Raw genomic sequence first — 21,838 nt, forward strand, 5'->3', positions numbered from 1 at the left:
CTACAATCCTAATTTTCCCTTGCTATATAATATGACACATTCACCGGTACTAAGGATTCGGGTGTAAACTTTTGTGAGGGGACTACTGTTCTGCCCACGAGAGTGGGAATATTCTTCACTGTCCACTTTAGAAGCAGTCACGGAGGATAACAGACAAAGACAAACCTTCCATAAACTGGAATCAGAGGCCATCAAAAGTAATAGATAAGAAAGTTAATCTCAGAGAGATAAGTCAAGGTTTTGTAGAACTTCTTCAAAGTTAAGTTTTCCTCAACACCTCTGAACAGCAACATTTTGTTGTTGCTGAGAAACAGTAAATTTTGTATTTATATACCATTGGTTCTTTTGCAAATGAGAACTGTGGCAGCAATCCTTTCACTGTCCAAATTTTATACTGCAGGTGTGTAGTAAGGGGATGGGCAGGAAACTTGTTCTTTAGATATCACAGGATCATGTGGGGCCCTACTTTGATGAAGTAGAAAGAGCTGTGCATTGCGTAGAGATCCTGGACACGGAGCTGGATAAAGTGATGGTGATATGGTTTGGCTCCGTGTCTGCACTCAAATCAAATTATAAATCATGTTGAATTATAATTACCATTGTTGGGGGAGGGGCTTGGTGGGAGGTGATGGGATTGTGGGGGTAGATTTCCCCCTTGCTGTTCTTGTGATAGTGAATGAGTTCTCACAAGATCTGTTTTGTTTTGTTTTGTTTTTTTGAGACAGAGTCTTGCTCTGTCACCCAGGCTGGAGTGCAGTGGCGTGATCTCGGCTCGTTGCAACCCCCACCTCCCGGGTTCAAGCAATTCTTTTGCCTCAGTCTCCCAAGTAGCTGGGACTACAGGCGCACAACACCATGCCCGGCTAATTTTTTGTATTTTAGTGGAGACAGGGTTTCACCGTGTTGCCCAGGCTGGTCTCGAACTCCTGAGCTCAGGCAATCCTCCTGCCTCGGCCTCCCAAAGTGCTGGGATTGTATAGCACTTTGGTAAGATGTGCTTGCTTCCCCTTCACTTTCCACCATGGTTATAAGTTTCATGAGCCTTCTCAGCCATGCTTCCTGTATACCCTGTGGAACTGCGAGTCAATTAAATCTTTTTTCTTTATAAATTACCCTGTCTCAGGTAGTTCTTTATAGCAACGTGAAAATGGACTAACATAATATAGATGGGATAGGCACTTCGCTTAGAAGGAAGAAGAATGTTCTATGTGTGGAAAGAAAGAAGCACCGACATTTGGTTGTCAGAGGATAGTCTATGGCAGAGATAACTAACTTGCCATCAAATTTATGGGAAGTTACTGCCCAGGCAGGAACTTCATTTGTCAACCTCTATTTGCATCTAGGTGAGGCTATATGACTGAGCAGTTTACCTCTAGAGAATGAGAGTAGAAGTGATATATTTCAAGCCAGTAAGAAGTGGATATTCCTTGTCCGGTTCCCCATTCTCCTTTTATCTGGATGCAAAGAACACTAAAGCCCTAGAGAGAAGGAGCCAGAAGAAGGAAAGAGCCTGGGTCCTTGAATTACCACTAGGAGAAATCTGCCTGTCGTCAAGCAAGCCTGCATTGGACTATATTATAGTAAGCAAAACCTATTTTTTTTCTGTGGTAAACCATTCATGTTTAAGGGTTTATTTGTCAAATAAATCAATGCTAACCTAATAAAGAATTACTTACATAATCAGAAAAAAACTCAATCTTAAAAAAAAATTTTAATCCTTTAGAATGTGTTAATTTTTCCCCTATTAAGATACCAAAACTTATAAAAACCATAGCATGAATGAATATAATTCATTCTGAGACTATATTAATCAGTGCTAAAATTTGTAGTTATTTAGGTACAGAAACACTATTTGCCTATTTCGTTCAGCAGTTTGTTAAATATTCCTTTAAAGGTAAGTACTAGGTAAAATACATTGTTAGATATAATTTAGCGTGATCCTCTATCAATTTTTATTTTTAAGGGTCTTGGTTACATTAGGGCATGTGTGGATTTAATCTTGTCAAATTACCTCCAAGAATGGAACTATTTTTGTATTAATGAGAAAAAAATGTAAAAACATATGACTGCAACTGTTTTATATAAGAGTGGTATAATTAGAACCAAATTCTATGGGTGATAACACTTGAAAATATTGAGTATATGATGACAAGAATTAACCCATTTCATTTTATAAATTATTACTAAAGTAGGTATGTCATTTCAGAGGCTTGATTTTCTTAACCTTATCAAGGTAGTTTAATAATGTTGATTGTATTTTAATCTAAACCCAATAATTGGCTTGCCAGTTCACATAATCTGATTCTGAAGGTTATAGAGAATTATCTAATATTTACAGTCACGATGCAATGTTTCTTGTAAAGTAAAATATTGCATATATATGTGGCTTTGGAAATGGTTTTCAAAAGTCATTACATTTACAAAATTCTAATTGGAAATCACAAATGTTACAGTAACCCAATCCATGTATTTACCAGTGGCAGTCTTTGCACTAGTGCTCCTATCTGTTTATGCATATTAGTTGACATAACAGAAATAAAGAATTAAAGCATCTGTCTCCAGATGATACAGATTTCCTTGGGAAATTTAGAGAGTTAAAAGAAGAAGGACTAAGCACAGTGGCTCATGCCTGTAATCCCAGCACTCTGGGAGGCTGAGGCTCGTGGATCTCTTGAGCTGAGGAGTTTGAGACCAGCCTGAACAAAATGGCGAAATGCTGTGTCTACCAAAAAAAAATACCCCAAAATTAGCCAGGCGTGGTGCTGCACACTTGTAGTCCCAGCTACTTGAGGGGCTGAGGCCGGAGGATCCTTTGAGCCCAGGAGGTTGAGGCTGCAATGAACTGTGTTCGTGACACTGCACTCCAATCTGAGCAACACAGGGAGATCCTATGGCAAAAAATAAATAAATAAAATAAAAAAATAAAAAGAGGAAGACTGAATTACAATTCTTTTTTTTTTTTTTTTTTTTTTTTTTGAGACGGAGTCTCGCTCTGTCGCCCAGGCTGGAGTGCAGTGGCCGGATCTCAGCTCACTGCAAGCTCCGCCTCCCGGGTTTATGCCATTCTCCCGCCTCAGCCTCCCGAGTAGCTGGGACCACAGGCGCCCGCCACCTCGCCCGGCTAATTTTTTGTATTTTTTAGTAGAGACGGGGTTTCACCGTGTTAGCCAGGGTGGTCTCGATCTCCTGACCTCGTGATCCGCCCATCTCGGCCTCCCAAAGTGCTGGGATTACAGGCTTGAGCCACCGCGCCCGGCCTGAATTACAATTCTACACTTTCTCTATTGAATTATTTTTCTTTCCATACCACATTTTCTTTGGAGTACCCAGATTACTTTTCTGCCCAAAGCTCTAAGACCATTTCCTATTTTTAACTAAAGTAGTTTTGCTTATTTTTTTCCTTTTGTTCCCTGAAAGGATTCTGCAACCCATATGAAGCTCAGTCTTACTGGAAATCATCAAAATGCATGAAATTGTCTTTTAACGTCACATAAAGTAGACTTGGAAACATCTAAGACTGTTTTTAAAGTACTCAATATTTTCTTGCTGATTATTTTTCTTGGTAATCAGAAAAATATTTGCCTGGTAGGTTAAATAAAATATCTTAATCATTCCATTTTAGAGTGAAATATTTATATTAAATCAAATCTATACTGATTTTCTTACCCAAACCAAAATAACTTTTGGCTTAACAGAGCCTGGAAATCTCCTCCCCAGGTGATAAACTGATACTTGATAATGGTGCATTTGAATGCACCCAATAAAATAACGTGATAATAGGGTAACATAATATTCAACATAATAAGATTACTAACCCAACATAACATTGATAATAGAGTTTTAAACCAAATAGGTAAGAAGATGGTCTTGATGGGTATATGTTTTGGGAAGAATGTGGACTTTGACACACCCTGATTCTAACACTGAAGAGTAGACTTCCAACTTGGCTTCCCATGTTGCTGGAGCTCTTTTTGGCATATGTCAGTATCAGTGGCCTTTATACATGAAAGTGAGTGGCAGATCTGACAGGGGATTTAACTCAGAAAGTGGTGTTAAGAGTAACACCTGATGCTAACGCTCACCTCACTGAATCCCCATTCTCACCATGTGCCAAGATGATCTGCAGTGTTAGAAGCTTTGCTCTGAGTTTATTGAATTACAAATTTGTTTTCAGTGTATTATTTCCTTTTGTATATTTTTCTCCATTTTTCTAGCCCACCTCCCATCATATCCCATTCATAAACATTTATGTTATTAATAACATACATAAATGCAAGTGGTTCTTAAAGTATAGTCCCTTTACCAGCAGAATTAGTATCACTTTCAAATATATCAGACTTGTAAATTCTTGGGCCCCACCTAGACCTACTGAATCAGGGATTCAGGGCTTGGGCACTAGTCATCTGTGTTTTCACAGGTCTTCTAGGTGTTTATGGTACATGTTCAAGCTGGAGAACCACTAATATGTATGAGTGGGAGTGTAGCTTCAAAGTTACAACTAAAACCTTTTCCTGTCCTCTTTTACCAGTAGCACTCGGTCCAGCCTCTGTCCCACTTTCCTGGTGCTGAATATGCCCTCTGAAACTGCGTAGAAGAAGATAAGCCCCCATCTCTATGAATCTACCCCTCCCAGGAATCAATCTTGGCTCTTAGGAGAATAATTAGAATTCATTTCAGTTACATTGAGCTTACTTTAAACAGATCCAGTACCAAATTCTGGTTAATTTTTCTTGCGTGTAATGCTTCTGGCTTGTTTACTTACCTTTTTTCTTTCATTATATATTTATTGCGTGACTACTATGGCCCAGGTACTTGAATAAAGGCAACATTGTCTAGATTTGCAGTCTAGTCATTGCACTATGCATTTAAAGTGTATGATTAAATGGCTTTTAGTATATTTACAGTTATGCAACCATCTCCACTATCAATCTTAGAACATATTATTACTCCCAAAAGAAACCCCATACCTATTAGCAGTTACTCTCCATTTCCCCTAACACCCTACTCCTGTCCTAGGCAAACACTCATTGACTTTCTTCTCTATGGATTTGCCTGATTTGGGTATTTCATATAAATAGAATTATACAATATGTGATCTTTCATCAATGGCTCCTTTCACTGGACATGTTTTGAAGGTTTATTCATGTTGTAGCATGTATCAGTAACTCATTCATTTTTATTGACAAATAATATTCCATTGAATGAATACACCAATTTTATTTATCCGCTCATCAATTGATGAACATTTGACCTGTTTCTACTATGATGAATATTGCCACTATTAACATTTCATGTACATGTTTTTGTGTAAACCCATGTTTTTCTCTCTCTTTGGTAAATATCTAGGAGTTGAGCTGCTGAGTCACATGGTAACTCTACATTTAAGCTATTCCAAAGCAGCTATGCCATTTTACATTCTCCCAAGCAATGTAACTTACAAGGGTTCTTGACTTGGAATTCTGGACACAAGTTTCAAGTTTAAAACATTTTTTTAAATAACAAAGGGCATCACATCCTAAGACTGGAAAATAAGTTGTCTCATATAAACATTTATATATAACATACAAGTAACCCAATTTGTGGGTAGTAAGTAGAAATATATATATAACTTTATGAAGCACATGATTTCCATCATAATGTTTGGCTCTTAGTAAGTTAGCAACAAATGACTATATAATTAATCCAAAGTGAATAGGTGGTTGACCGAGAGAATAAATGTATAAATGAATGAATAAAGATCTACAAGGAAGGCCGGGCATGGTGGCTCACACCTATAATCCCAGCACTTTGGGAGACCAAGATGGGTGGATCACTTGAGGCCAGGAGTTCAAGACCAGTCTGGCCAACATGGCAGAACCCTGTTTCTACTAAAAATACAAAAATTAGCTGAGTGTGGTGGCACACACCTGTAAAATCAGCTACTTGGGAGGCTGAGGTGGGAGAATCGCTTGAACCCGTGGGAGGCGGAGGCTGCAGTGAGTCAAGATCATGCCACGGCACTCCAAGCTGGGCAACAGAGCAAGATTCTGTTTCAAAAAAAAAAAAGAAAAAAAAAGAAAAAGAAGATACACAACTAAATTTCTAGTTTGCATCAGGAAATATGAATTATTTAGGTTTCTATACATTTACAAATGTGCTACATGTGTGAAACAGAGAATTTGGCTTTTTTTCTTAGTGAAATACAGTAAATCACCCTTATGCTATTAATGAAAATAAATGACCATTAGCCCACATCAATCAAGTGATATTTCCAAGGTTATTAATTTACATATTATTTGAAGTCCACTAGACACCATGACTACCGGGGTGATTCTAGAACCAGTGACTGAAACTACGTAGAAATTTAAATGCATGCTCACGTTCCTAATTAAAATCTACATGAGAAAATACATCCTATGTTTCAAAATACAGATATAAAAATAGTCATTTGAAACAGATAAGTTGTTGATTGCCTGTGGATTACTTTTACTATTGTAGTTTTTAAAACTTATTTTACTTAAATTTTAAAGAATTCTCTTAAGAGAAAGCACAAAAATCAGGTAGTTGTTTTAATATCTCATTGAGAAATAAAATGACATATTCTTCACATATCTATACATGTGAGGATTTAATAGAAAATGCCACAATGAAATGTATTTAGTTATAGATTTTATTGATTTGATTTTCCTGGTATTTCCATATTTAGATTTTTAAAGCTTATTTACTTGATCGAGGTGACAATGCTTTATTTCTATAAAATGTTTCTGTTTTTCTGATCTGCATTGAATGGGAAAAAGAGTCAGTAGATGAAGGTGTCCTACTAAGGTACTGCTGTTTATGGAAGCAAAGTACACGAAGCAATAAATAGCTCTAGCCAGTGATTAAATGTAGAAGCACAGTCAATGTATCTTATGAATGCAAATGCTATTTACAGCTTCAGATACTTCAATGTCATAAATACTATTTTCATTGTACAAGTAAAAAGATGACAACATAAAATAAACTCCATATATATACATAAATGATACAAATGGCACAAATAAAAACATAGGTACGTGTGCCAATCTAAATTATAATTTTATGTTTATATGAATCTATCACGTGAGAGCTAATGACTAATATTTTTTCATATAAGTTTAAATACAAGTTTTTAATAGTGATTACGTGCTCAAGATAGGCAATGTGTAGAAGAGAGACTAAGGTTTTATATATGGAAAAACCCTGTCATTAGGAATTAGTAAGACTTAAGGGTCAAAGTCATTAAAGTTTGCCTAACGTTAATGTTAAATTGAATTTCTATTTGGCACATGTCTATATAGCCAATACATGTAGGTCTCATCAAACCCAATCCGAGTTCAAATATTAATGATTGATCTTTTTAAATAGGAGTGAAAATCTTTCTATAATACTAAAAGGCATTAGAATGTACACTTTAAATGCGTGAATTGGTATATATTATTGTATGTATAAAAACAATAAAGCTGTTAAAAAGAACAAATTAAAAAAAAACTATACCACAGCTTTATTCTAATTTTAAGAAAATTAAAAACTGAGGCTCAGGAAGGCTGAGTAACTCTGCCTAAATGTCTGAACTACTAAATATTCAGAGCAGAAAGACCATATGGCACAGAGGTTGAGAGTCAGGGTACCTAAGGAAGTGTGCCTGGGCTCAAATCGTAAATCTGCTCTTTGATAAATACCATAGCTAAGAGAGATGGCTATGTCTAACACACTTCTGTATGTTAACATGGTTATCCTTAGTTACGGAGGAGTTTGTGTAATGATTAATTTTAAGAGCCAATAGAAAATCTGAGATCAGTAATTTGAGTATTTGACACAAGCCTAATATATGAATAAGTTCAAGTTTTCTTATTAAGAACAAACTGATGTAAAACATGGGGAGGAGCCCAAGACAGACGACACAGTCTGGGGATCCTGAACATTTTTTAAATGTGAACAGTTTTTCAGGTGAGAAGAAAATCACTGAAGCAGCTAAGTCACTGTTGCCCTTTCCTGTAATCCCATTTACACTTTACTATTGTTTGTGAATTTTTCTGAAAAAGGTATAGCGAGAAAAACGGGATTCTGAAAGTTGAAAATGTTAAAAATGTAGGTTAAAGTTCATGAGTAATTTACTAAAAAAATTTGTTATATACAAATCAGCACTTGATATGTAATATAGTTTTTCCTAGTTCATATAAATATTCTACATGTCAAGTGACTGGATTTGCAACTAACATTGAATGCATAGGGAATTTGCAAACTTATGTTACAGTAGTTGGATCTAATGTAATGCTTCAAATATCATTTACTTTTTTACTTAAAGGCCAGGCACGGTGGCTCACGTCTGTAATCCTAGCACTTTGGGAGACCAAGGCAGGTGGATCACTTGAAGCCAGGAGTTCGAGACCAGTCGGGCCAACATGGCAAAACCAGTCTCTACAAAACAAACCAAAAATTAGCCGGGTGTAGTGGTGTGTGCCTGTAGTCTCAGCTACTCGAGAGGTCGAGGTGGGCGGATGACTTGAGCACAGGAGGTCAAGGCTGCAGTGAGCCTAGATCACGCCACTGCACTCCAGACAGGGGCGACAGAGTGAGAACCTGTCTTTCACACACACACACACACACACACCCCCACACAGACACACACACAAAAGGCGGGGGGTGTTAAATCTTAACATCATGTAACCTGTTTTACTTTTAAATTAGAACAAAAACCTTGAATGATTATTTATATTTCTTGTAAAATCATGAGATTTGAAGATGATATATTTGTTTAGCAATACAAATTTCAGTTGATTGAATATTGAAGTACATTGAGTTGCCCTACTCTTTGGTCTCATTTATGCTCCCAGTTTCTTTCAAGCAATTTTGGCCTTGACATTTCCATCTCTGGTTTCTTTCTTCTTTGCATTGTGTTTTTCTGCGTTATATGAACAAAGTCATCCTTGTTTCATATTGTTCCCTCCTTCATGTTTCCGTTGTTCTCTCCTCTAGATAATTTCTCTTTGCTTTCCCTACTTTTCTACTTCCTTTTCTCTTTATCACTACTACTACTAAAAAAAAAAAAAAGTCTCTCCTATGGTAATATGTTAAAGACAATAAAGACAATAAACTATTGCCTGTTGAAGAAGAAAAAGATCAAAAGAAGGGGTGGAGAAGGGGCGGAGTGAGTTGGCTGATTAACTTTGGGAAGAAAAGGAGAAACAGCAGAACTGGGTTCTGTTCCTGAACATTGATGTTAAGGCTTGAATTGAGGTGTGGACATGGTGTTGTAACTAGGTTTACTGTGACAGCTCATTGTTGATAAGTATTGTTGTTGCTGAAAGGGGAAAGTTTTATATATTTTAAGAAACAAATGAAGTTTAAAAGAAATGTATATTTAATCCAAAACATAGGAAATCTGAATGTACTGTAATAAGTCATTTGGAAAGCATTAGGTCTTGAATATGATGAATTTTCTGATAGTAACAGAGAAAAACACAAAGGTGACTGAATATACAGTCTTCCCAACCAAAACATGCTTACCCTTGTTACAAATAATGACTGCTACTCATATGTGAAATGATACAATTAAAGTTAAGATCATTATTAATGAGAGCTAAATGATTAAATGTTATTCAATATAATAAACAAATATCCTCTCTTTGGAGTTATGTGATATTTTAAAGTTATGCATTTGACTGTCTGCTTTAAACTAACTGAATGTTAATCTGCCAGTATCTTGATAGTATAAAATATATCCACAAAAATGAACATCTTGGCAAAAGATAAGATTGATCTCTATGTAACAGAAAGGCTTGTAGCAACACCCAGGTAATAAAAACACTCCACTTGAAACTCAAGACCCAGTTTACTGCTTTTGTTTGGACCATCTTTACCCAGGTTGGCAAATTTATTAAATCAATTCTTTTTTTCTAGATAGCTATGGACATTCTGAGAGAACCATATTATTAAAGAATGGGTCACCCTAGAGTAAAATTTCAAGAATTGTGGGTAAGAAAAAATCAATATATATGAATTCCAACTCTATACAACACAAGCTGTCTTTAGAACAAAATGGTTTAAAATCCCTGTCCTTAATTTTAAAGGCATGAAATGTTGAAATACTATTAATTTGATTATAAAAACGTGGTAAAAGCATTAGACAGATAACAACAATATTCTTCAGCTGATTAGATATCACAGTATTTTTTTCCCCTAAATTACCAGTAATCTTTAGGAATTATACTCCTCTACCTTGCACATGTTGAAGAAAATACTATTACTGGATAGCATTTGCTCTATGTGGATTGTCAAATATTCCCAAATGCAAAACTTTAATAAAAGTTTGTATCTCCCAGGTGTGATAGATAACAACAGGATCTCTATTTTATTCATGTATCAAAAGAATATAGTATTTTAATTGTAAGTTCACTAGTATGTCCAGATAGTCACGTATTCTTTGTGATAATGGTAGGCATTTAAATATCAATCTAAAACATGTGGCTACAAAAATAAAATGACTGCTGTCTTATTTTCTCTCCCATGTTCATTACTTCAGAGGAAGAAACCCCTAGCAACATCATATTATGGTGCTTCTATGGACACCCATCTAATAGACTATGTTATCTGTAGCCTACTATAATGAGTTATGTTATTCAGGAAGTCAATTTGATCCAAAACATATCTAAATTTTATAGAAAAATGCTAGGTTACAAAGGTGTTTCACTGTGTTTAAAGAATATAAAAAACCTAGTATTGGCTGGGTGCAGTGGCTCACGCCTGTAATTCCAGCACTTTGGGAGGCTGAGGTGGGCGGATCACTTGACGTCAGGAGCTCGAGACCAGCCTGATCAACATGGTGAAACCCCATCTTTACCAGGAACACACACACACACACACACACACACACACACACACACACACACACACAAAAAAAAAAAAAAAAAAAAAATCAGCCAGGTATTGTGGCAGGCACCTGTAATTCCAGCTACTTGGGAGGCTGAGGCATGATAATCACTTGAACCCAGAAGGCAAAGGTTGCAGTGAGCCGAGATCACGCCATTTGCACTCCAGCCTGGGTGAAAGAGTGAGACCCTGTCTAAAAACAAAACAGAAACCCTAGTATCAGAAGAGTAATACAAATAGATGACCTTTCTCTTCCCCTCTCATGGCAGGCTGCATCCATAAAATTAAAAAAACTGGAAAGAGTTATTAGTTGTTCCTATTTCATGTTTTACCATCTACTGCTTATTAATTACTTCCCATTGCATTTTCATTGTTAGTGAATATTTGGATAAATAACCGAATTATCTACTTCCCTTAGTCTATGTAGGCCTACATAAATGGATTCCATATACTTTTGTGCTGTCACAGTCACAAAACAAAAAAACCACAACTGCAACTCGCTGGAGTGAAGAAAGATCTTGCTATGAAATTCAGATTTTAGAGATGAATAGTTTTGTTTTGTTTTGTTTAAATAGGAAGTCATGTTGTAGGTCCTGATTTTTTCTGAATGTGTTTGTTTAATGGAGGAAAAAGGAGAGAAAGAGTAAAATAAAAAGGAAACCGAATGAAAAATTCTATGATTAGCAGAGATTCAAAATAAAGTAACATTGAAGTTATTGCTTGAAGACATGATGGTATTTTAAAATATAACAGCTACTGTTTTGTAAATACTTAAACTAGCATAAGTTTGCCAATATGGGGATTCTGATGGACAAATAATAAACCTCCAATAAATACTTGTTTAATGTTACTTTGCGCCTCGTTAGAAAAGGTATTTCTTTCATCAGAAATTCAATGCCCTATCACTCAATAGCTGTATTACTCGGGTCAAGGAAATTTTTTTCTAAATAGTTGTCTTGTTCATAGAAAATATTTAACCTTGTTTCTTAGTTTAGGATAGTTTCTTTTCTAAGCTTTTCTTATTTTTTATTTTTTATGAAGGCTTCAATGTGCCACTTTACTTTAAAAATGCCAAATATAAACTCTTGACTTAAAAAATCGCTGCACACTCTCTTAACCATTCTCCTGGGCATTGATACTTCTGAATTGCTTTCTTTCTTATTCCTGTCTCTTGAAAGTATTCCCCAAAGAGGTAAGATTGTGGACGCTTTATGTCCATTTGTCTTTAATTTTCGCTTTTTCTGGCACACATCTTTGTGTGCATGGAAGCATAGTACCATCTCAAATCACAAGATTTCTTGATTATGACTCTTAACAGTATGTCTGTCTCAGAGATGAGTCATATACACCTATATGCATACAAACAAATAAGGCCCTTTGTCAAGGTTTTCACCTTAGTTTTCTTAAGATGTGGAAAAAATATGAAAATTATTTCCTTTAATTGTTTTTTTTTTTTGGCTATGGATAATTATTTTCCTTTTCAGTGTTTGGGTTTGTCTGTTTGTACATGAGCACAAAAAAGAGAGAGAAAGGTAAAATAACTTCAATTAGGTTACTTTGTCTCAATTTCTCAGGCAAAATGTTGAAGAAACTAGATTTGATTTACTGAATAAAATCACAGAAAAATATGTTTGTACATACACTCATACAAAACTACAATAAAAACATAATTTTATGCTGCCAATAATCATAGTATCACCTAAAATAAGGAAGAATAAACATTTCATGGCAATCAGGTTTTTATTGTTTTTTATTTACTCTTAGTTACTAAAAAATGAAATACATATGAACAAATTAAACATATGAATTAACAATTGAGATTGAGCCAAAAGGTGCTAATCTCAAGTTTGTTGTAGGTAAAGGTCAGTGATTTGCATGAATTAAATCTCTTTAAACTTTGTTCTAGAAATGATTAAATGCAAAAATCTCCTGCAATACTTCACTAACTTACTTTCTAATTAAAATATTTCTTTTTAAATGAATAGTAGATATTGATTTGTGACTTCTTGCGCATTTATAACCTCTATTTACTGTATTTACTGCACATTTACATCATTTTCTATAACAGCTTAACATCAATCCTTATGATCTGTCAACATTTTATGTTGAATAGCAAATTTATCGTGATTAAGCAACATTTTATTAAGATTAATGGGATGAAATCTGATTTTAAGGGGATTTTCCGAAATAACAGAACTGAGCTGAAAAAATGCACTCTTATGGGTATAGTTAATCCAACAGAAACATAATGCTATGTTATGGAAAGGGTCTTCTTTTAGCTGTCATACATGAAAAAAACCCACACATTTTGAATATCCTCAATAAAAAGGTTTAGATTGGTAAAAAGCAATTAATAGCAAACCTCACAACAGATTTTTAAACAATGATGTAGGCTCACAGTTGATAATCAACCCTTTCAGTAAGAATTGTAGAAGCAATATCTTTCCTCAACAGCTTCACATATTGGAGAACACAGTGCTTCATCAGAGTGATCCAAAGAAATTGAGATTTGGCTCAAAGGCCAACAAAGTTAATAATAAAAGCTGACTTACCTTCTCTACAAGCTTATTACATTCTTTTATTCTTTAAGCCCTTTCTCCTAAAGATATAAAATTGGAAACAGTGTACCATAGTGGGAAGTCTGGAGTTGATGTTGAAATAATTGACAGAATATATAATAATGATATTTTTAGGTAGTGAGCGTATTATGATACCAACATATCACATAGACAATAATGGGCATCTAATTCTGCTCTTCTTCATCCTCATGCTGGGGAAGAATGTCTGCTTTTGAATTATTAAAAATGGAAGAAATGATGAATTTGACTATTTGCTTATCTAATTTTGGAGTGGAATGCTATCTTCAGTTATATAAAATATCCCTTCTGAGCTGTAGTTCTCAGTCCCATTACATCCCACTTCATCCCTCATTTGCGCAGCTCCTGCTGCCACATTCTCCATGCCTAGCATAAAACAAACTAAGTTAAGTCACGGTGGGGTGCCTTTTGTGAGGCCACTCAGAGTAGAAAGAAAGAAACAAAGAGCCAGACAGAGATGCAGAGAACATAAAGAAAACAAATAAAGCATTAAAAAAGGAGAGATAAGTAGGAAGGAAAAACAATTCACGATGCTGAGCATCATAAAATCACACACGCTTTTAAAATCTGGTCAGTAATTAATAGTAGTACTAGTATTATCAGTCTTTGTTTTGGGAGATTGCCTTCAGAGAGCTGGAAAATCCATTTCCGATTAATAAGGGTCTCTTTCTTTCAGAAGCTTCTCCTAGAAATAAGAACGGGCTAATTAAAAATCTGACAGTCACTCCGATACTTAACAGAATTTTTGCATATGCAGGATAGTCATCACAAATTGTATTCTCTGCACGTCATGTCAAAAGTATTCTCATACACTATTAGAGGGAGCTTAAGAATTTAAGGTGTGCAAGGATATATTTCCACCTTTGGCCCACCAGGGGCCCTTTGGATAGGAGTCTTGTGCTGGACTGGAAAGGCCTATTCGCAGACCTTGTTTTTTCAAGGAGAAAGCCCGCTACTGCTTCTCCTGAGTCTGGAGGTAAAACCAGTCCGACATTGCTACTCCCTAGCTCTCTCCCCCTCCCTTAATTCCTCCTCTACATTTCAGGCGCATTTCACAGAGTGCCACCTGTTCCTGCTGCTTACCCTTTTCATGCCTTCGCATTGACAAGAGTGAGCTCACCCTTCGGTAACCTTTGTCAGGCCGGGCAGACCAGTGGCCAGAGCAGGGCATTAGGACCCTTTTGGAGGCAGTCCCAACTGAGATGCTGCAAAGCCCTTCTTTTACTACTGTCCTCCCTAGATGCAGAATTCGTCCCTCCGCCCCTCTGTCCAGTGGAACCACAGGACTGGAAGATTTTACAGCGTCAGTACTTCTCTGTCAGTCCACAGCCCGGTGCCCGAGGCTCTGTCCTGGCCAGGTGAGCCGAGCAGTACCTGGGTGTGGGGCCGCTGGCACAAAGGACACCCGGCCCCGCCAGAGGCTATAACCTATGGCACACGCGGGCATATAGTGCCACCTGGTAGAGTCAACAGTGGTGCTTTAAAATGCAATACAAACCCCTCCTACATTTGTTGTCAAATCACTTCACGATTCCTAGGCAGGCAGTGGATTCTGCGCCTGGGAGTAGGGCTGGGGGGAACGCTGCCTGCATGTGCAAAAATAACCCCCGAAGACGCGAGCCAAGTCCTGGGTTGGAGCCTCTGCAGCCTGTGGTTGCCCGCTGGGCGGCTGACCGTCCCCCGGGAGCCCCGCGGGGCTGCTCCGCTCCCCCTGCGCACGCCGGGCGGCGGGAGAGAGCCGGCGCCGACTTTGGGAGTTCCTGGCTGCCTTGTATGGAGGGCTGCTCCCGGCCCGTCTCCGCCCGACTGCTCTGACGCCCAGCCCTCCCGCTGCCCACCCCCAGCCGCCTCCCTCTGACTTGCCTGAGAAGCCAGACGGAGCCTCTCGCTTCCACAAGTCTCTCTGCCTGCCATTCCCCCATTCCTGCAGCCACCCCCACCCTCCAGCGCCGTCACCCCTCCTCCGCCCCCGCCCCCGCCTCCGCCTTCGCCTCGGCAATCGGGGGAATAAATCAGGGAGGAAACCGAGAGGGACAGCGAGAGCGCGCGAGCGCCGGCGGGCTCGCCGAGGTCTGTTTCCAAAGTCGCCCTTGATGGCGGCAGAGGCAAGGCGGCCGCGGCGCGGAGCAACCGACGCGCGCTAGTGGGTCCGCCCGCCACCGCCCCTTCTCCGTCTCCCGCTCCCGCCCTCGCCGTCCTCCGCGCGGCTCCGCGCCTCGGGCCCCGGGCGCAGCCGGCCCTCCAGACGCCCGCGGTCCCGGCGGCGTGTGCTGCTCTTCCGCCGCCCGCGGTTTCCAGCGCCGCTCCTTCCCCCGCTTGGGCAGGGAGGGGGCATTGATCTTCGATCGCGAAGATGGCTGCTGGCTGCCTGCTGGCCTTGACTCTGACACTTTTCCAATCTTTGCTCATCGGCCCCTCGTCGGAGGAGCCGTTCCCTTCGGCCGTCACGTAAGTCGGCGGGCCGGGCAGGGAGCGCCGGCCGAGGGGCGCCGCGGGAGTCTGGGGTGGGGGTGGGTTCCCGAGTCGCGGGGCTTTTCCGCCCGTGGGGGTGGGGAGCGAGCGGCCGGGGAGCCGGGCTCGGATGCGGAGAGGCCGGGCGGGCGGTGCGCGCCGCTCGCCGCTGGAATGCGCCCCGAGCCGGCGTCTCGGGCGCCTCCGCGGGGCCGGGCACGGGGGCCGGTTGTCCCGGGAAGCGCCCGCCGACGACTTGCGGCGTCTCAGCCAGTCTCTAACGGGATTCTCTAGACTTCAGAGTTCAGCCGTACTGGGGAAAAAAGTTTCCAGCCAGCTCACCCGTTCTCATTCAACCCAGTTCAATAAAAAGTTATGTTTTGGTTGGGTAATTTACAAATAGGTAATTTCAGGCTTGCGGAGGTAGCGTGGACTTCTCCCGCACTTGGCCTCCGAGATGCTCTTTAATTGCTGTAGTGCCCAAACTCGTTTTATCCCACATTACTGGAAGCACTTGACAGCCTTCCAGTTAGACGCGTGCTGGCTCCCCGCGGCCGAGCGTGCTGTCCACGCAGGGGGCTCGCAGGTACTGGGACCGAGCGATCCAACCTCCCCAACCCCATTATTTGAAACATCTAAGTGTCGGCAGACACGCGGTCCCTGTTCTTCAAATGAATAGAGCCTGTTCTTTGAAGGAGGGACTGTTTCCAGTCTCCTGCAATTTTCTTTTATTTTTAACATTTCTAAAATAACTTTTAAAAACCTCGCTGCTGTTCTGGAAATAGAGGGCTTATAGGTAGCTATAGTCACACGACAGGAAGGGATGAAAAATAATAATTCTCTCCTCTCTTAGGCAGCAAAATAGAATCAAACTCAGTGGCACATATAAATATATACATATTTCTTAATGCACCGAATAGCCTTCCCGGCTTTCTGGGAAAGCATTTATTTTGGTTCTTGAAGCTTCTTTAAAGCTTCTAAGGGTAGGTAATCTTAAGTGCATGAGTCACTTTAATGCATTTTACATAACAAAAACAAAGCCCAAGGTAGCTTTCCCGGTATTTATGCTGCTGGGAATTATTTGCTGTCCTTTGTTGGCTGAGTGCTGAATACAGTTTTTGGTGGAAAGTAACAGTGAATCTTTACCGGTTGAAACCCTGCGGCTATTATTTAAGATTCAGTTTTAAGTATTTATTACGTTAGGTGTCAGTGCAAGAATCTGGAGGATGCACATTCTATCCCTTAGAAGGGGAGTGTCTAATTTTTGTTGTCATTGATTTACAGTAATGTTCCTCTTTAGGTAATCTTTCATAAAACTGATTGCAGATCCTTTTTGTTATGAAGCAGAAGGGTAAATGCCATCTGGAGATCTTCGTTTAATTGGCAGGATGTTCCAGTCGGATATTTTTGAACATAAAAAGAATAAGAATCACCCTAAAGGGTGCTTCAGAATTATTTACTCTAGTTAAGGCATCACACTTCCATTTAATTTTTTAAGCCTTTTTGTTGCTTGGCCTGTAAAGTGAGAACTCAAGTGAGTCGCTTGCATTCTGTGTCAGATAAAGAAGTGGCTCTTTAAAAAACAGTCACTTTCTAAATGTGTTCCTATTACTCATTTTTACACTGTTGTTTTTAACTGACAATCTATCAATATTTTTGTCATGGGAGGGGATACATCATCATACCATTGGAGAAAACTGCAACAAAATACAACCTTTTATTCCTCAACATACTATGGTAAAATATTAATGTAAAAATCCTTATTGTAAGAAGAACATCTGCAATAATGCTTTCCTAAAATTATAAGTAAATCAATTTTCATGATCAGAAATTTACTAGACAGGAAAGAGTATAAATAGTGGGCTAAAATGGGAAGTAGGACACCACAATTTCTTTTCTTTGAAAGGATCTGAAATTTTCTTAACAATGAAAATTCAAGATATTTTCAAATTATATAGGACATTGATTATTTCATGAATGAAATACTTAATGAAAGGTTTTGTGGAGCGAAGTCAATCTCCTGTAGGTAATCTTAGCAATTTTTTTGGAAGCCTTCGGCATCTTCAGTTTTTCATTTGAAAAGTTAGTAACACTGTCTTCTGAGGAAAGAACTGATGGTTGACATTTGTACTTCATGTTAGATTTCTGAATAAACTTTATGAAACAAAAAAATGCAATTTTTTTGCATGAAGATGTGGTGCCATTTGCTTTTCTTTAGAGAAAAGAATTCATATGCACTGTGTAATCAGGCCAAATCTCAAATCTTTGGGGAAACTTCAAATTTATGAAAAGTGAGTACTAAGATTGTAGTGTCACTAAAGGCAAATCATTATGCTTCTGTATATAAATTTCTCTGGGAATCATTAATAAATATTTTTGGGTTTTTTTGCCAATTTTATTTTTCAGAGAAAAAGTATAAGAAGTTTTTATCATCTGAAGAGGAAGAGCATGCCATCACACACTATAAAATTAATTATGCACTAATTGGAGTTGGATTTCAATTAGAATTAGTAATTCAAAGTATTTTTTTTTTTTAATGTAGAGTGTTTACATCTGTATGAAGGGCTTAAATTCTATTATGGTAAAACAAATAATGTGTCAGTCTAAGTATGGTAAAACAAATAATGTCTCAGTCTAAGTATCTTCTTTCAATTTTTGCTGTCTGGTTTAACATACATTCTAATATAAATTTTTTTGGGATTAAAGTAGTAGTTAACCTGTTCTAAGAGTTAACACTAAAATAGATGTTTTTCAGGCAAGGAAATTTTGATACAATTATTTCTCTGGGTTAGGTGTTTCTTTTGGAAATGTTTGTCTCCCTACGGTGTGAAACATAAATACGTGATATGGTAGCAGCCACATAATGTGTATTGGTTGATATATGAATGGAAAATATATCATTTTTATGCTATAGTATGCACATGTACTGGTATTTTTAAAACGTAGCTTTCAAAAAGGGTAGTTGTCCTTTTTTCTAGAAATAATTTCTTGGCACATGTTGAAAGACTTCTATTTTAAAATTTAGAATTACATGTGTGATAGCCAGTATTATAATGTTAATTTAAATTTGTCCTTAATTTTAGAATCTATTTACAAATGCAATTAAAAAAATATATAGTTATAACTATTCATATTAAACTTTTATCTTAGTCACATCAAAATGCCAGTCTTCAATAATTGGCCGAGAGCCCATTGGTATACGGGGATTTTAATATAAAGTGTATAATGGTATAAACATAAAACTAAGGATTATGGATCTCCACAGGAAATAAACATAAAATCTCATAAACGAATAGTACTTTTGGGTTTAATTACTTAGGATATAAATTTTTTTTCTGTTATTAGAGAAATTTGTATTTAAGGCTATAAAGGAGAAATTTTGTATGTCAAGATATTGTAATGGATATCTATTCCATGCATTAGAAGTGACATAATTATTCTCACTTGAGGTCAGCAGTTTCTGTTTACATTTTACATACACAAGGAAATGTGCCATATGATCAATTATGAGATAAAATATTAAATGTAGAATAAAACCTGAAACAGTGAACATTAATAAACTTTTCTCAGGTCTTTAATTTTGTTTTCATTGTCTTAACCATGTAACATTATTCCACAGATGTATGTTTTAAAATATGCAACAATAGATATATTATTCCATGTAAGTGTAATATTATGTTAAATTTATTAATGTTACACATCACTATATGTGTAGCTATTTGGATTGGCATTTGAATGAAAATTAAACAGACTGAAATGGATATAATTTTTGAAAAAATGTCAGAAAATACAAGAATCTAAGCATATTATGGTTTATTAAAGGGAAATAAAATGTACCTTTATTATCTTTCCCCCCCATGGCTTTCATTAATATAATTTAATAAATATACATAAAATTTGAATATAAAGTAGGTGGTTCATTTTGACAATAGATAAGAGCTTTACAGTTTTTTTCTTCACAGCAACCTGACTGTGTAGACATCTTTCTGTTATGTCTCCAACACTGATAAAAATAATAATAAAATACTCTCCTCTCTAGGGTTTACACATAGTAAATTTTTACAAAAACATAACATATGGAAATTATTATTGTGTTAAAATTTAGTATATATATTTAGGAGTATATATTCGTAAACAATAATGCATTTAGACATTTTACAAATAGTTTTTACAATAGTGCGCATAACAAACTATTATTTAATTTACATATTCTCTGGAGTATCATTATATAAAGCACTCTTCAGGTTTTTCTTGATTTCTCTATTCCTCTATGTAGATGCAAGTTTCCAAGAATTTCCTAGCACATGTCTTCAAGCTATTTATAACTTTAAATTGGAGATTTAAATGGGTAAAATAAAACATATCTTAGGCAAATCATGCTATTTGTTGATCTCATTTAGTGTCTTACAGGTATGGACATAAACATTTCTAACATAAGTATACATAGCATTTGGGAAAAAAATCAGAATTTCAGTATTTCAAAAAAAGTAACATTTTATTGTTATTAAAATGACAATGTTCCATTATTTCTATTAAAAGAGCTGTCTGTGGTAGTGTTTCAAAAAGCAGGTCAGCTGCTTTTCATGGGGAACAAACTTTGTTCTATTATATCGCCTCCACATTTACTTAAGGCTTACAGTGTGCATCAAGCACTGTGTCACTAAGTGTGTCAACCAGTCTTTCTTTTCATGAACTATCTGTGAGCAGTACCACGACTGTTCCCAAGGCTTTCATACAGTTGCTTTCCAGTAAACTGGGAATGGGCTGTGATGGCCAACCATGTAGCTTACACATGGTTCATTTTTTTATGTGTGTGCACTGAAACATGTAAATGATTGCATCATATTGTTTACAGAGATGAGAGAAAAAGGCGATTGACCTCAATGTCAATTAAGTAAAAGTGGCAGCACTTTGTGAAAAAATACTATAATGCTTTTCCTTGAGAGTTCAAAATATTAACATCGCATAGATAACTTTCCTAGTTTGTGTCACTATATAGTATTCTATTAAGAGATAATATTGTATGTGTATGTCCACACATATTTTTAAAACTTTAAGTGAATTGATATAGTAGAAAAACCTCAGTAAGGTAAGTTTATTCACAAGTGTGCATACCTTAGGTCTTCTGTCAGTCCACAACTGTTTTCAGGGATTACATCTAACTTAATAACACTAGCATTTAAGAATAATTTGCCAAGACAATTAAATGAGATATTGCATACACAAGCAGCCGGAAAATGCTCAAGTCCTTTAGAGATGGGTTACTAACATAGTTGACAAGTAATGTAAAAAGTGACTCTAAAGACAGTTTTGCCATCTTTTAAACAAAACAAGTATGAGAAAGAAACTACATTTGAAATGTTGGCACCTATTAAAAGTTCTTTACATACTAAGCAGTTTTATTTCTTTCATTTAGATAAGATATGCTTTGAAATTTGTAAGAATTAAACATATTTGGTAGTGTGATATTTTAGGAATGAAGGCAAATGTGCACAGGTTTAAAATTTTTATTTGTAAAAATATAAGCTCTTAAATATCCCTTCCTTGTAGGATTTACATCTTTTGTAGTAATTCAGTACATAGAGTCAGCTACTCTTAGCAGTTTTTAAAATTGAGTAAAGAAAGCAGTCATTGCTCCTTTGTATTTTGCCACTGTTTTGTACAGGTTATGAACAAGGAAAAGATTGACTTTGTGGCCTCAATAAACCGGCACACTTTTTATAGTTAATTTCAATAATTCAGAATTAGGCTGTTATATATAAAGCAATATTTGAAGTTCTCTTTGAATATGAATGTGGGATATTTCTGGCTAAATGTTATTTTAACATTTGCTTCTGCTGATTTTTTTTAACCATATGCTCTGTGGATTTAAAAAATTAGGATACATTTAAAATTCTATATCATAAATGGAAGAACAACTT

The 21,838-nt window shown here is 37.1% G+C and overlaps 1 protein-coding gene across 5 annotated transcripts in view; it reads left to right on the forward strand.

The window, feature by feature from the left end:
• Nucleotides 1–15,472: 15,472 nt before the first annotated feature.
• CACNA2D1 (calcium voltage-gated channel auxiliary subunit alpha2delta 1) overlaps nucleotides 15,473–21,838 on the forward strand; it is a 503,324-nt gene continuing 496,958 nt past the window's right edge. For all 5 annotated transcript variants that reach the window (XM_025380146.1, XM_025380148.1, XM_025380147.1 and 2 more), the window contains exon 1: nucleotides 15,473–15,914. In XM_025380146.1, the coding sequence (XP_025235931.1) occupies nucleotides 15,820–15,914 (95 nt within the window). In that variant the 5' untranslated portion in view covers nucleotides 15,473–15,819. The remainder of the gene's footprint in view (nucleotides 15,915–21,838) is intronic.

The sequence above is a fragment of the Theropithecus gelada genome, chromosome 3, assembly GCF_003255815.1.
Source record: "Theropithecus gelada isolate Dixy chromosome 3, Tgel_1.0, whole genome shotgun sequence".
Taxonomy (NCBI): Eukaryota; Metazoa; Chordata; class Mammalia; order Primates; family Cercopithecidae; genus Theropithecus; species Theropithecus gelada.